This window comes from Periplaneta americana, chromosome 2 (assembly GCF_040183065.1).
Source record: "Periplaneta americana isolate PAMFEO1 chromosome 2, P.americana_PAMFEO1_priV1, whole genome shotgun sequence".
Taxonomy (NCBI): Eukaryota; Metazoa; Arthropoda; class Insecta; order Blattodea; family Blattidae; genus Periplaneta; species Periplaneta americana.
In genome coordinates this window covers 128,888,515-128,904,500 of record NC_091118.1, presented here as the reverse complement: position 1 = coordinate 128,904,500, position 15,986 = coordinate 128,888,515, and the positions used below count along the sequence as shown (strand labels likewise).

General features: G+C 35.3%; 1 protein-coding gene across 2 annotated transcripts in view; it reads right to left on the bottom strand.

The window, feature by feature from the left end:
• Window positions 1-7,312: 7,312 nt before the first annotated feature.
• The window catches only part of LOC138694567 (serine/threonine-protein kinase 11-interacting protein), a 79,543-nt gene continuing 70,869 nt past the window's right edge, over window positions 7,313-15,986 (bottom strand). Inside the window, exons 18-20 of one of the 2 annotated variants that reach the window (XM_069818427.1) lie at window positions 10,912-11,073; window positions 9,599-9,744; window positions 7,313-8,548 (exon numbers count right to left, since the gene is read on the bottom strand). In XM_069818427.1, the coding sequence (XP_069674528.1) occupies window positions 8,369-8,548; window positions 9,599-9,744; window positions 10,912-11,073 (488 nt within the window). In that variant the 3' untranslated portion in view covers window positions 7,313-8,368. The remainder of the gene's footprint in view (window positions 8,549-9,598; window positions 9,745-10,911; window positions 11,074-15,986) is intronic. The other variant, XM_069818428.1, reaches the window with a different exon arrangement.

Below are 15,986 nucleotides of genomic sequence, written 5' to 3'. Positions count from 1 at the left end.
GGTATCTACTGAAATATTATTTTTTGTAGGTTTTGTAAGGTTTTAATTTTCTTTCTGATTTCTTCTATAGTTGTTGTTTTAGCTTGGGTGTTATTTATTACTGCTTGGAATCAACAAGAAAAACCACTTTTTTAAATGTGTTTATTCTTAATGTTAACTGTTGAGTGGCAAAATGCATGGGCTCTATTTCAGCTGTGAAGTTTGTCTGGTATATCCTGACTACTACTGCCACCCGTCCAGCTTTCGACCTGATTGTCCTACCTACGTCGATTTTGAGAGCAGCAAGAACGATATTCTAAATATACATGGAAATGTAAATGTGAGTGAGCATGTAGGCATATTTTCTTAGTGTTCATATTTTTTTATATTAACACTATAGGCTTCAGTCATTCATAGTTTTCTGCCCAAGAGCAAGTCCTTCACTGCAACAACAGCATTCTCCACTCTTTACTATTTTCTGCCTTCCTCTTCATCTCCATGTACGATCCATATATCTCAATATTGTCTATTATCTGATATCTTTTTCTGCGTCCAACTTTTTTTTTCTTTTTTTCCATTTACCATTCCTTCCAGTGCATCCTTCAGTAGGCAGTTTCATCTTAGCCAGTGATCCAGCCTATTTCTTTTTCTCCTCATCAGTTTCAGCATTATTCGTTCTTCACCTCTCTTTCTAGCATATCCTCATTTCATATTCTGTCCGTTCATTTCACACACTCCATTCTTCTTCATATCCACATTTCAAATTCAATCGTTTCTCTTCATTTCATCATAACGTCCATGTTTCTGTCCCATGTAATACCACACTCCACACAAAGCACTTCGTTGGTTTTTTCCTTACTCGTTTTTCTAAAGGTCAGCAGAAAATGCTCCTTTTCCTATTAAAAGCTTTCTTTGCCATTGCTGTCCTCGTTTTGACTTCATGCCAATAAAATAGCTCGTGTTACTACTTATACCCATACACACCAAGTATTTGAAACTGTCCACTTGTTCCACTGTCTCATTTAGAATTCGGAGGTTCACCTTTTTTTACTTTTATTTCGATAACCATAGTCGTCTTGTTTACCTTTATCTTCATCCCACTGCTCACAGTTGTCATTTAGTTCCAGCAGTATCATCTCCTCCTCTTCCACTTGTTAGCAGGAAGAATAAAGAACTTGTTAAACAGCACTTTATTCTTCTTCCTCCTACTGTCAGCCCTCCCATGTTCAGGAATTAGTTCTCCACTAAATCCTTCAAATAGATGTTCAACATGTTAGGTAAGAAAGGGCATTCTTTAAGCTTAAGTGAGACTGTTTTTTCACTTGTGAGATGATACAAAGTAGACTGAATTTAAAAAATCAATTTGTCCCTCAGTTATTCTGGATGAAGGATGTCCAGCCCAGCAATTCTTGAAAGATGGCAACTCTATTCCTAACTGAGGTATAATGGGAAAACAGTTTGCAGTGTATACCTGCTCCTGAGTTATTGTCATTTGTTGTAAATCCATCGGTATAGATTCGAAGCCATTCTTCTGAAGGAAATCGATCTTCTATTGTTGGTATTGCTATCTGTTTTAACATCTCTGCTTTCGGCTGTCTTCTTCAAGATTGAGATGAACTTCTATTGTTTGGTAATTTAGTGTGTTTTCTGGTTCTAGAGTAGGAAGTATGGTTTTCATATAAAGTTTCAATTCTTGTAGGTGATTATCGATTTTTGTGATTGGTGTGTTTTGTGTTTTTAGTTTGTGAGGTGCTGTGCTTTATGTATCCACATTTGATCTTGGAGGGACATTGTATTTATGTATTTTTTCGTTGCTTGTTGTTTTATTTCTTCTACTATGGATACATTGCTTCTGTGTTTTTGCATTGCTGTAATTGGTGATTTTACTGCTCCTGATATTAATCTGAGTGCATTCTTCTAACTTATTGTTGTTGGTAGTTTCATATTGTTCCTCTTTGTTTTCGTGATTGTAATTGAAGTATAGACTTATAAAGATGTCGGTATTTAGATTTTTCTAGCAAATTAAGAATTAGCAATTCCAATGTACATAAAATGAAACTGTGTATAAACCCAACCAGTGAAACAACTGTGAACACATATGAGGAGTGTCGTTTCAAAACATGTTAAGTCCCCCCTCCATCGAAATTTAGATTGATGCGATTTCGCACTTATAAGCATGTCTTCTATCATATATCATAACAAAATTGGAGCATTTCGTATTATATTCGTTTTCTGTATGCGCTTTCTGATTATGTTCGCGAAACTGATTGGTTCAAATCGTATTAAATTCCCAACCGTTTTTCTTTCGTTGGTTGACCTGAACGAAATGCCGCATTTTTTCCTAAGTTGTCAGCGTCTGTGTACGATGTAACAAATAATGGTTGCTTACTACTGTTGTGCAAAATGGATGGTTATGCAATAGTTGGAGAAAGATCGAAGAGGATCAGGAAAAGGTTGAGAACAAAAACAAAAAGGCATAGACCTATTGAAATGAGAGCAAGGTTATGTACATCAGCTGTGTTACTACAATAAACTGAATTAAACATCACATTGTGAGATAATATATTCTAAACTACATGCATTTCCTTATACACACAATGGGGAAAAAATGGACCTTTCTACAACTAATCGTTTCCAATTCATTGTGTATCATTCCCACAAAGTTTCCAACATTCTATATATGGAACGAGACTCAATTTGGAATAGGGCATCAGGAATAATATCATTTCTCGGAGCACTCAGCTTTGAGCAGGATGTTACTTGCATAAGACTTTTCTTGACAGAAGCGACGGGCATAATAAAAACATGCACATAGTACATGTCCTTCCTTTTTGGCTCCAAAGCAAGGCACCCCCCACATTTTCCAGTGCGGTGCCATTCATTTTTACTGGCTGATAGACTTTTCAGAGTCGTAGAGAAATCGTTGCGTAAGAAAGCCGAGATAATTACCCCTCATCAATATAGGGGGTTTTTTTAATGAAACAATGGGTTCCATTAAAACTCTAGGAGAAAATTGGACAATTCGAGATTATAAATCTCTAGCTTCACAGTATAAAAAGATTGACGGAATCAAGGATATGAAAAGGGTTACGTTGAAAAGGATCTATAAAAATGGAAAATCAGAGGTTACTTTGAAAATGGAACCCACATTTAGATATGGTGATCCTTTCAAAGTAGGCACTCGTATTATAAAACGAGGAGTAAGAAGAATAACAGAACCACAAATCTCACTGATGCTAAGAAGAACGATGTAGAGCGTTCGCGCGCTAAGCAAAGGGTCCCGGGATCGATACCCGGCCCCGGAACAATTTTTCCTTGAAATTATTCAAACCTGCTTTACAGGGAGCTATTACCTGAAAGCCAGATTTGCAACGATGTGGATATTTTGCTGAAAGTGAGATTTGGAGATAGTTGGGAAGAACTGGATGACGTGGGGTTCTATGTTTCTGCATCAGCATTGATACAGGATCTTCTACTGAACATAATGAATATGGTGAACATCTTCATGAAGAATCAGGTTTTGAAAGACTCTGAAAGACTGTATTTTCATAATTATATTACTTATGTGCATTCATTTTAGACTAAAGGGTACAAAGAAACAATGTAGCTTAAATTTTGTTAGTACACTAGTATAATTTATGATAGGCCTATTTCGTTGGTAATAAATACGGAAAACACAATTTTAATCTCAAATAACCATTTCTGTTACCTTATAACAAATAATAAATGACATCTGTGTGAAGAAGGTAAATAAATGAAACAGCATTGTGTAAGAAACAAAATGTGTTGGATCAAAACGTATTAAATTCATTGTGTCGGTTCAAAACGTATTAAGTAACAAATTAAAAGTCAAATTGCTCCACATTGTGATAGGAAACACATTTCATATTTTATCAGTATTAGTTATAAATGTCTGTATTAACACGATGGCAGTTCATTTTTATACATATTCAAAACACTTTAGGAGAGAAACGTTTTTATTGTTTCCTGTAAAATTAGAATTCGGGAACATAACACGTTTTGAAACGATGCTCCTCTTATATGATCAGTGAGGTGAGTACTAGCACATTGTACCCTCTCCAAAATAAATATCACAGACTTATTTAATCAGATCTCAATTTAATAACTAGGATTTGGAGAAGCAAACTGTGTTTCTTTCAATAACAATTTGTATAAGTTACACGAATACCTTTGAGAAGTCACAACTCTTTCTTTTGGCTGTAGCAAAACCCGATTACGAAAGCCAGCTATAACGACTGGGAGGATTGCATGAGGCCAACAGCAGGTTGGTCAGTCTAGACCCTTAAAAGAACTGTAGTGCCAAGAATTACTATTGTTGTTGTTTAGTCAATTGACCGAAGACAGGTCTGAACCTCACAAGTGATACCATGAAGGCACCACTTATGAGTCGATTAGGCCGAAGATAATGGGGTAGGGTGGCCAGATCCTTTCCCACTCCAATGCATACATCACCAACTAGCTATATATCACACTAGTCAGACTGCAGATGCATACAAACAATTGTTCTTCCTCTGACATATCGTCAAGTAAGATGTACTGCCTAATAATATATATCAGCCAGAACTTCAATAATTCTGCCCTGCTATAATTAAACCATGTTTCGGATAGTACTCTATGACATTTTTTCTCCCCCTTATGTGGTATCTATTAGGTTCCGTCCATTTTTGGCCTTTTACTTTAAAAATGTCTCTAGGTTCCTTTAATAAAATAGCGATAAATGGAGTGAGACAAATGGCCTACAGGGTTGGAGCTCACATACTCTTTCCACAGTCCCAAATACCCTTGCAAGTATGCATGCTCTCATATCTTTCAGTTGTCTTCATCTCTTTAACTTCATTTGATTAATTAACTGATAGATAAAGAAGAATCTAACCATTATAAAGTTTATTATACACATGGAACATAATGAAATTAGATTATTTCTTAAAAGGACTATTCATATACTTATGAGTTATCCAACTAACAAGCAAACATTGGGAAGATAAAGTTAATTTTTTTTTCTTCTATAAAGTTAATAATGTCAAAACAAGTGCTTATATAAATTTTGGCTACTCGAGCACAACTACAAGGGTCGTCCAGAAAGTAAGATTCCCTGAGGCCATTTACACATAGAAAACACAATTTCACGGAAAGATTTATTGAAACATACAGCAATTGAAACTGAGACATTTGTCATATGGTGGGATCACCAGAGAGGTGCAGACGGCTGTCACACACTAGTTTTGATCCCAAGCAGCAGACTTCTAAGACACAGAGATACAAAAATTGATCCCACAGTATGACTAACATCTCAATTCCGGTGGGGAATATGTTGAAAAACAGCTCAACAATTGCTGTGTCTGGTCCAATAAATCTTTCCATGAAATTGTGTTTTCTTACTGTAAACGGCTCCAGAGAAACTTACTTTCTAGTCAGTCTTCATATTTGTGCTCGAGTGGCCAAAATTTGTATAAGCACTTCATTTGACATTATTAACACGGTGAAAGGAAAAAAAAAATAACTTTTTTATCTGTCCCCATGAGAATGTTTGCTTGTAAGATGATAACAAGACTAATATCTAGAGAAACATAAAGTGAGATTATTTGTAGAGACATCACATTTTGTATTACGTTCTAAAAACAGGAGCATAGTAAAAACTGAAATAAATTAACAATAACAGTAACAATACAATAAAATCGAATAATACCTAAGTATATACTCATAGCTAAATGTAATCACTTAGGCATACTGTATATTATAAACAACAAATAATGTGTCAACCACTGACAATTGATCCTGGTCTGATCACTAATATACCCGACAAGAATTACTCTTTTTTTGTTCTTTCTACAATGGCTATAATTCTCCCTGACGAACAGAGCCTACTCCCACTTTCTGATATATGCTGTAGGAATATGTATGTTTCAACAGTGTGTTTGCATTAATAGTGTGCTGGTACTAAGTTATTCATTAGGACAATTAATATTTTACATATGATACACAGACAAAAACGAAATCATTTGAAGACAAAGCAGGAAGAACATTTCATGTCATATGTGGTGTTGATAGAATCCCAGTATTATGTGGACAAAGGAAATGGGGAGGTCATGATGCTAGACTGCAACAGAATAGATGGGCTTATGCTACAATGGTGTGGGACATCTGAACTGGGAAAAAGAGGAGAGGTCGTCCTAAATGTAGCTGGATAGATGACTTCCAGACAGCAGTCAGAGCAGACTGGACAAGAATCATCACCAGGGACAGAGTGAAGGAGAAAACCCTAGGGAGGAAGGTAGCAAGGTTTAGTGCAGTATAGTGAAGTGCTTCAGACACAAAGTGGCAAGATAATGTGACGGAAATTTAGACTAAGAGGCAAACATGCACACTAAAAACTGAAGTCACCAATACTAAAAACTAGAGACACAAATAGAATATTATTAATATTATATAGTATTAGCCTACATGAGAACTAGCTCAAGAAGTGATTAGGTAACTAGGCCTTAAGATATAATAGGAAAATCACCAAACTCACAGAGACCAGCTCCTCATGTGAGTAAAAAACTGAGCCACCCCCTACGTAAGTAGGAGTCTCTTGTCCTGAAGGGATTTTATGGGCTTATTATTATTATTATTATTATTATTATTATTATTATTATTATTATTATTATTATTATTATGTGGACAATAAGCATTCTTTCTCTGTGGCAGCCAACTTTCAAAGCAACTTTTCATAGGACTCTGATAATTTTTCAGTTTTCTGCTTTAGGCACGTGATATTGTTTATGTCAAGCCACTAGATGACAGCAACATCTCCTTTGCATTGAAAGTGGAAAGTGGACATGAAATGTTTTTCCCGCTTGGTCTTCATTTAAGAAGTGCGACATTAGATTCATAAGAATGTTTTTTGTACTGTAGTTACAAAGTCTCAGAAGAACCAAATTCAGATACAGCAAAGAATGTGCAACAAATCAGTTTTCTAACAAGATGAACCAAAAAAGAAAGTGTGTTTTAATTTAAGAAAGATTCGATGATTTTGAAACTTGATGATGGTAGTGCAGGGTTAATGCTGAAAAATTCTGAAATGGATATTTTTATGGCGACCAGTGTATGGGACCGGTGCCCACCCAGCATCGTGATGCACTTGGGGAGCTACGATAGCGAAATCCGGTTACGAAAGCCAGCTATAATAGCTGGGGGGATCATCGTGCTAACTACACGGTACCTCCATTCTGGTTGGATGATCGTCCACTCTGCTTCGGCATGTGGCCGTGAAGATAGCAGCCAGCTGGTCGGTCATGATCCTTCATGGACTGTCATGCCTCGGATTATTATTATTATTATTATTATCAAGGACAGAAATCAATGACAGGTATATGTTCAGTGCAGTTTTAATGAAAAAACAAGTAAAGAAAAATTCTATAGATATTTTCAACAGGACAATACAACTGCATAGACTAGTGGTTATTCCATGCATGTGTTGAAATTTGTGTTTTATTCCTGATAACTACACAATAAGCCATATACTTTACCACCAACTTTCCTTGATCTTAGTCCATGACAGATCTTAAAGACAAAGTCCATGAAACAAAACTATCGCACATTCCGGGATATGTAAAACAGTATCTTACAATAGTCGGACTAATTTTACAAATAGAACTGCAATGTGAGTCTCAGATTTATTCAAGTAAGAATTATGCATCCAATAAGATGGCTCTATGTGACTAGGGCCAATGGAAGACTCCTTTCCTAACAGGGAGTTTACCACTCACTTAATGACATTGTTTATGATTCATATCTGATCACTTCAGGGCCAATTGTTCATGGAATGACTTACGTTTCCTTTCATAACAGTAATTGTCATTGATTTCATAGTTATAGGTGACGTCTGCACCACTGAACTGCCATTATCTATGTATTAGTACAATAAATTAAAAATTGTCCACAATTTCGCTCTGTGTTTTTCACTAACATATTGTTTATGATTTAACAGCTATCTGATCCATTTGAAAAACTGGCATATAGACCAAAAAACAAGTATCATATAATTTAAAATTTTAAAATTAATTGGATTATTTGTGATGACAATAATACAAATAAAATATCTATTCATGCTTAAACATGCTCAGAGAAATATTGTATTTAAGATCATGGTGTGTAGTAACTCAACTTTTATACGCATGCACACACATATAATGGTCCCATTTATAATTCAAATGGGGTTTAAAAAAATAGATCATAGAAAAAATATATGTATATTATAAGAATACTACAGCATTTTTAGTTTTGATTGCTTTTGTTTTTATGTTCATATTGCAAGAATAATATTTACATTTTGATATACCTGAAAAAGGCACGCTTGTTTGTTTTTTTTTTTTAATAGGATATGAAATTACACATTTTTATTTACAATTTGTAAAGGGACGGAGAACAACTGCTCCCAAGGTTTCCTAATTGCTGACAATAATGCCTTCGAAGTCGATTCAGTGCCGAGTTTTAAAGTCCATGATTCATCACTGCTTGCAACTTCATCCAAAAAATTCAAAGTCAGTCTGCAATAATCATCCATTTCCTGAAATGTCAAAAGTATATACCTTATTTTACTGTACATTGTAGAAAGTTACGCTCATAAATTCCTATACAGAGAAACTACAGTTAAACTTAATTTAAGATTGAATACAGCTATGTCAGTGAAGTTTCATTGACTGATGTTAACTTGGCAGAATTCACTCTTGCTTAAGCTCCTCATTCTTGTTCTCTCTTCTCTTTTATTTTGAGAATTAAAATTGTGTATGAAAATATAGTTCCTGTGCTTGTGACTCAAAGAAAGTATCAGTAATGTATAGTAGTGGCAAAAAAAAAAAAACCGGACCGACCTTTGCAGCTGATTTCAGAGCCTTGTTCACTCCAGAGCATGACAGACTGGTAACTAAGACTCGTGGTTCGAATCCTGCCTGGGAAGGAAACTTTTTTTGTTCCTTATTCAAATTTATTCCCAATACTTTTCGATTGCTGGTAAAACTCATGTTCTGGGAATAATAAGTTAATTAAGTAATAAAATATTGCTGCAATCGAAAAATATTGGAATAAATTTGAATATGAAACAAAAAAAAGTTTCCTTCCCAGGCAGAATTCGAACCACGAAAGTCTTACTTACCAGTCTATCGTGCTCTAGAGTGAACAAGGCTCTGAAATCAGCTACAAGGGTCAGTCTGGTTTTTTTTGCCACTATTGTACAATGTTTTATTCTACAAATACTTACCTCTTCATTTCGCTTTCCTCCTAATTTACATTTATATATATATATATATATATATACATACATATATATATATATAATGCAATGCAGAAAACAAAACACATAACACACCTATTTTAAACTTGTTAAATTATACTTTGGAACTTTTGATGTTATTAGTAGCAGTACTTATGTTACACGATGTGATTTTACAGATATTGCTCTTTCAGCTATTATTTCCTGTATAATGACCCTTTTGAGTGTCCCGTCCCTAATAAAGTACATACTGTGGAATGGCCCTTATATCTTCGGAGGGGGAGAAGAATGCATATCAGAGTGTAATAGTAGAATGTAATGAACACGTAAGATAATTCATATACTTACAACTTCTATTAAATTACTCATCTTCTGGACACTGTGTACAGTTGGAGCCACTGACGACTCTCGAAAGAGCCACTCCAAGTTGTCCGCTATCAAAAGGATGTCCGTGGGTGTAACTATAATAACACCCATGCCTAGACTGCTGGATTCTGTTAATATTACATATGCAAATGTTAGAAGTGACAAAATGTTTAATGATCATATGAATATTCATACAAGATGAAAGAAATACTTTATTAGACAAACATTATTGCAGCTTGCAATTATATTTAATAATAAAACAATTTTAATTGCAATAACGCGAAAAAAATGGGATTATTTATTCTGTATGTCAATATGGGTCTGACTGACTGGTCAGAAACATAACAGAAAATGAGAACAGAAGCAGTTGAAATTAAAGTTCTAAGGCCAATGGCAGGATATAGCCTGCTAGATCATAAACAAAATATAAATATTAGATAGGAATTAAATATATCTAGTCTCCTGAAAACAATAGAAAATTATGCAAAGATAGCATGAATATGTGCTTAGGATGGAACCAACATGTTTACTACAAACAGTCTACAAAATAAATATAAACCATGAAGTGTTGGATGACCAAAAAAGAGCTGGAGTGACCAGTTTTAATTAACCTGATATGGAGATGAAACAGGCCTAATGGCTTAAAACCGTGATTGATGATGATAAACACTAGGTATAATGAATAGAACTCTTAAATCTAAATTATTCATAGTAGGGATTTCCTCTTAAAACCTGTTGCATTTTATATTTTACACAGTGTTTATTGTTCTTTTCCACCAAAGATCTTTGTGTTCTCTGAAGGCATTTTTCTGCAAAGATGCAGTCTCTATCCGGTAAATAACTAGTAATTTTGCCTAATGTAGAATTCTTGTGTGTGACATAAACCTACAACATGGAACCTCTAATTTTATTTATTTTCTGAAGAAATTACGTTAAGAATTTTTATCAATCGTTAAAAATCAATCAAACTTGATCAGTTTAATCACATAACTTTGGAATCCAATGGAAAACATTAACCATAAGATCACCATCCACGATTATAATGATACTAAAAAGTTCTGAAGTTCTATGTAATAATTTCTCATATCTACTAGAAAAAATTAAAAATACAACATAAAATATATTTTTACCTTTAAAACATAATTAATTGAAATAATTCGAAGTCCAATAAAAACTCAGTTAATTATATGACACTACCTGTGCATTAAAAGCAATGAAAAATGAGAAGATTCATTTCACAGAACGTGAAACAAAAATAAAATAATAAAAAATGGTCATGCATTCACATAAACTACCTTCATTTCTTGTAACTTCGCAATTGGATGAAACGGCACACAAGGTTATATTTGGATCAACATCATCACTGGCAGCTGAAGATAGTAAAGCTTGTTGCAAGGTAAGTGTTTGTTTTTCTGTCACTTCCTGCTCGATTCTGCATTGTTTTGGCAAAGTCACACCTGAAAACGACATTTTGACCTTTAATGAGATTTGAGAACTTTTTTTTTAATTTAGTAGGTTATTTTACGACGCTTTATCAACAGATTAGGTTATTTAGCGTCTGAATGAGATGAAAGTGATAATGCCAGTGAAATGAGTCTGGGGTCCAGCACTGAAAGTTACCCAGCATTTGCTCATACTGGGTTGAGGGAAAACTCTGGAAAAAACCTCAACCAGGTAACTTGTTCCGACCGGGAATCGAACCCGGGCCACCTGGTTTCACAGCCAGACGTGCTGTTACTCCACCACAGGTGTAGACTTTTGAGAACTTAATGTATATAGTTACAAAAATTAAATAAATTCACTCCTTGATATTTTGTTCTCTATTTGTCTGGTTTGGCTACTGATTGAGAACACAGAAAAACAAATATGTAAAATAAACTCCTTCAAAATAAAGCATTGTAATGTTAATTATCTATAATTAATAAGCATTTTTAGTATATAAATATACAGGTATTTTAAAGAGTGAAAGGAGATAATTGTGAGCGATTTAAAACAGTAAATGGAAATAATAATTGTGAAAATTATAGAATTAGTCTGCTCAATACCAGTTACAAAAAGTGTACAAACTTTCTAAATGAAAGATAAAGGGAATTAAATAAACTTGTAATTTTATAAACACAGAATCAATTTACGTTAGAGAAAATGGAGTAAAATAAATACTGTATTAAAACGAAAGCAGAGGTTTTCCAAAACATGTAACACAAACAGTACATAAATGAATACAGTATGTATGTGTGCTTATACATGTACAAGATGAAGTGCGAAATGGCATATGGCACTTGTCCTATGATCAAGCATGGCACGTGTTGTCATGTACAGGTATCGTAGTGTGGCAGTGATGCAACCATACAAGACACTTGTCACACCATCAAGCATGAAACTTATCATAACATCAAGTGCGACACTTCTTGCCATGCACAGGAATTGTAGAATGACAGTGATGCAACCATACAAGGCACTTGTCATAACATGAAGTGTGACACTTACTGCCATGTACAGGAATTGTACAGTGACAGTGATGCAACCTTACAAGGCACTTGTCATAATATCAAGCTTAATACTTGTTCTCACGTGCAGGTATTGTAGAGTGACAGTGATTCAACCATACAAGACACTTGTCATAACATGCAGTACGACACTTCTTGCCATGTATAGAAATTGTAGAGTGACAGTAATGCAACCTTACAAGGCACTTGTCATAACATGAAGTATGACACTTATTGCCATGTACAGGAATTGTACAGTGACAGTGATGCAACCTTACAAGGCACTTGTCATAATATCAAGCTTAATACTTGTTCTCACGTACAGGTATTGTAGAGTAACAGTGATTCAACCATACAAGACACTTGTCATAACATCAAGTGCGACACTTGTTGTCATGTATAGAAATTGTAGAGTGACAGTAAAACAACCTTACAAGGTACTTGTCATAATATCAAACTTAATACTTGTTCTCACGTACGTATTGTAGAGTGACAATGATTCAACCATACAAGACACTTGACATAATATCAAGCTTAATACTTGTTCTCACGTACAGGTATTGTAGAGTGACAGTGATTCAACCATACAAGACACTTGTCATAACATCAAGTGCGACACTTGTTGCCATGTATAAAAATTGTAGAGTGACAGTAATGCAACCTTACAAGGCACTTGTCATAATATGAAGCTTAATACTTGTTCTCACGTGCAGGTATTGTAGAGTGACAGTGATTCAACCATACAAGACACTTGTCATAACATGAAGTACGTCACTTCTTGCCATGTATAGAAATTGTAGAGTGACAGTAATGCAACCTTACAAGGCACTTGTCATAACATGAAGTGTGACACTTATTGCCATGTACAGGAATTGTACAGTAACAGTGATGCTACCTTACAAGGCACTTGTCATAATATCAAGCTTAATACTTGTTCTCACGTACAGGTATTGTAGAGTGACAGTGATTCAACCATACAAGACACCTGTCATAACATCAAGTGCGACACTTGTTGTCATGTATAGAAATTGTAGAGTGACAGTAAAACAACCTTACAAGGTACTTGTCATAATATCAAATTTAATACTTGTTCTCACGTACGTATTGTAGAGTGACAGTGATTCAACCATACAAGACACTTGTCATAATATCAAGCTTAATACTTGTTCTCACGTACAGGTAGAAGTTTTCTGTAGAGTGACAGTGATTTAACCATACAAGACACTTGTCATAACATCAAGTGAGACACTTGTTGCCATGTATAGAAATTGTAGAGTGACAGTAATGCAACCTTACAAGACACTTGTCATAACATCAAGTGCGACACTTTTTGCCATGTACAGAAATTGTAGAATGACAGTAATGCAATCTTAGAAGGCACTTGTCATAACATGAAGTGTGATACTTTTTGCCATGTACAGAAATTGTAGAATGACAGTAATGCAATCTTACAAGGCACTTGTCATAACATGAAGTACGACACTTTTTGCCATGTACAGAAATTGTAGAATGACAGTAATGCAATCTTACAAGGCACTTGTCATAACATGAAGTGTGACACTTATTGCTATGTACAGGAATTGTACAGTGACAGTGATGCAACCATACAAGACACTTGTCGTAACATCAAGTGTGACACTTACTGCCATGTACAGGAATTGTAGAGTGACAGTGATGCAATCTCACAAGGCACTTGTCATAACATCAAGCATGACACTTGTCACATGTACAGGTATTGTAAAGTGTCTGCAATGCAACCAACAAGGGACTTGTCATAACATCAAGCGCGACACTTGTTGCCATGTACAGGTAATGTAAAGTGACAGTGATGCAACCTTACAAGACCCTGTCGTAACATCAAGTGTGACATTTATTGCCATGTACAGGTATTGTAGAGTGACAGTGTTGCAACCTTACAAGTTACTTGTCATAACATCAAGCACGACACTTGTTGCCATGTACAGGTATTGTGGAGTGACAATGATGCAACCATACAAGGCACTTGTTATAACACCGAGCACGACACTTGTTGCCATGTACAGGTATTGTACAGTGATAGTGATGCAATCATACAATACACTTGCACGACACTTGTTGCAATGAAGAGGTATTGTAGAGTGACAGTGATGCAACCATACAAGGTCATGTCAGTAAACAATGGCTGCCTAGTGAGACAGTTTACATATTAGAAATTGAATGTTTGTTTGTTGTATGTTTAAATGAAGAGTGTATTATGGTTCAGCACATGAGTATGCTTTCTGCTAAACAACGTGTATTTATTTATGATTTACAGTAAGCTTGTCAAGTACAAAGTTGAAATGAAGCAAGATATCCAGGTGTAAAATTCCGGTACTTACAATTCATGCTATTTATAATACATTTCAGGTGATGGGAAGTGTTCAGCCTAAGAACTAAAATATACAGTGTAACAGAGTATAGAGTAAGTATGGATACTACGTAATGGTGCGTTTGATGTAGCAGTGATTTATTTCAATGACCTTCAAACCTGCTGTACCTTATCGGAGGTTGATCTTGTACATAAAAGCACATTGTGAGAGTACATAACAGAGAGACAGACCAACATTCAATATTTTTTTTAAGACGAGACTTTGTTCCATCCTCATGGATATGTGAACTCATAAAATAATCGTTATTGGCACTCTGAAAAACCTAATAACCTTCATGAAGTGCACCGTAAGTGGCAAAAGAACCACAGGACGAATGAGACAACAGTTCATGGCCACACATATGTGAATATGATTTTCTCCCCTCCCTTTTATATAGAATTAACAGATAGGGAGTGTGATTTTGCCTTTTCTTTTCAACAGGACTCTGCCATAGTTCGTACAGATGTTTCAATAACATACTAAGAGTGTGTTCAATAAAAAATAGATTATTAGTAGCATTATGTGGCTCGCTCAGTCTTCCCGACACTTTTATCACTGGGGTAAAATACGTATGCAAGATTAACCCATACACTCTGAAAGAACTGAAATTTAATCTCGATTAGGAGATAGCTACCATTTCTTAATGCGAACTGCAGCAAGTAGGTTCTTCAAGTGGTGCTAAAAATGAAGACAGGAGGCTTCAGCACCTCTTTTCATAAAAGTGGTAGGTAAGTAACTTTTAATATAAATTGTTAAAGACACTGTATATGTATGGTTGCACCACTGACCACTGCTACTCTGTAATTTCTGCACATAGCAATGAGTGCTGTGTTCGACAACAGCACAAATACTATGCTCTGGTTCGCACTTTGATAGCTCTCTCTGTATACACTGGGAGAAATCTGTGGAGGCCATGATTTTACTCACAGTATATGTGCTACTGAAGTATCAATCTTACTTTTAATACCAGAGGGAATTACCCAGAGTTAGCCAGCAATAATCTGCACCTGAAAATAATATTGCCTAATTCTGCTCAGAATTCAATAAACTTAGAAGTCTTATATAGGGTGAATATGAACTATAGGGACAGAAAGTGATACCTGACAGGAAAAGAAACAAAAGTTAATGTGAACATATGTCCGGAAATGCACAAAGAGTCCAGAATACAGCTTAATTACATTCCATTCCATTGCACATCACTAGTCATTTAATTTCTGACAACTGTAGAATAGGTGTTCGAAGTGCCTCCCCTGAACCTCAATGCAAATTCCCATGCATTGCACATGGATTGATGCATCCTTTAAAATGATCCAATCAGTATCCGAATAGTGCCACAGGCTGCAGTGACGTGTTGCTCAAGTGTCTACAGATAAGAAACTGGTTCAGCATACACGCACTTTTCAAGGTGCTTCCAAAGATAAAAATCATGTGAGTTTAAGTCTGGTGAATGGGAGGACCATGCAACAAGACCTCGTTCGATCTGCTGGGGAAAATGTT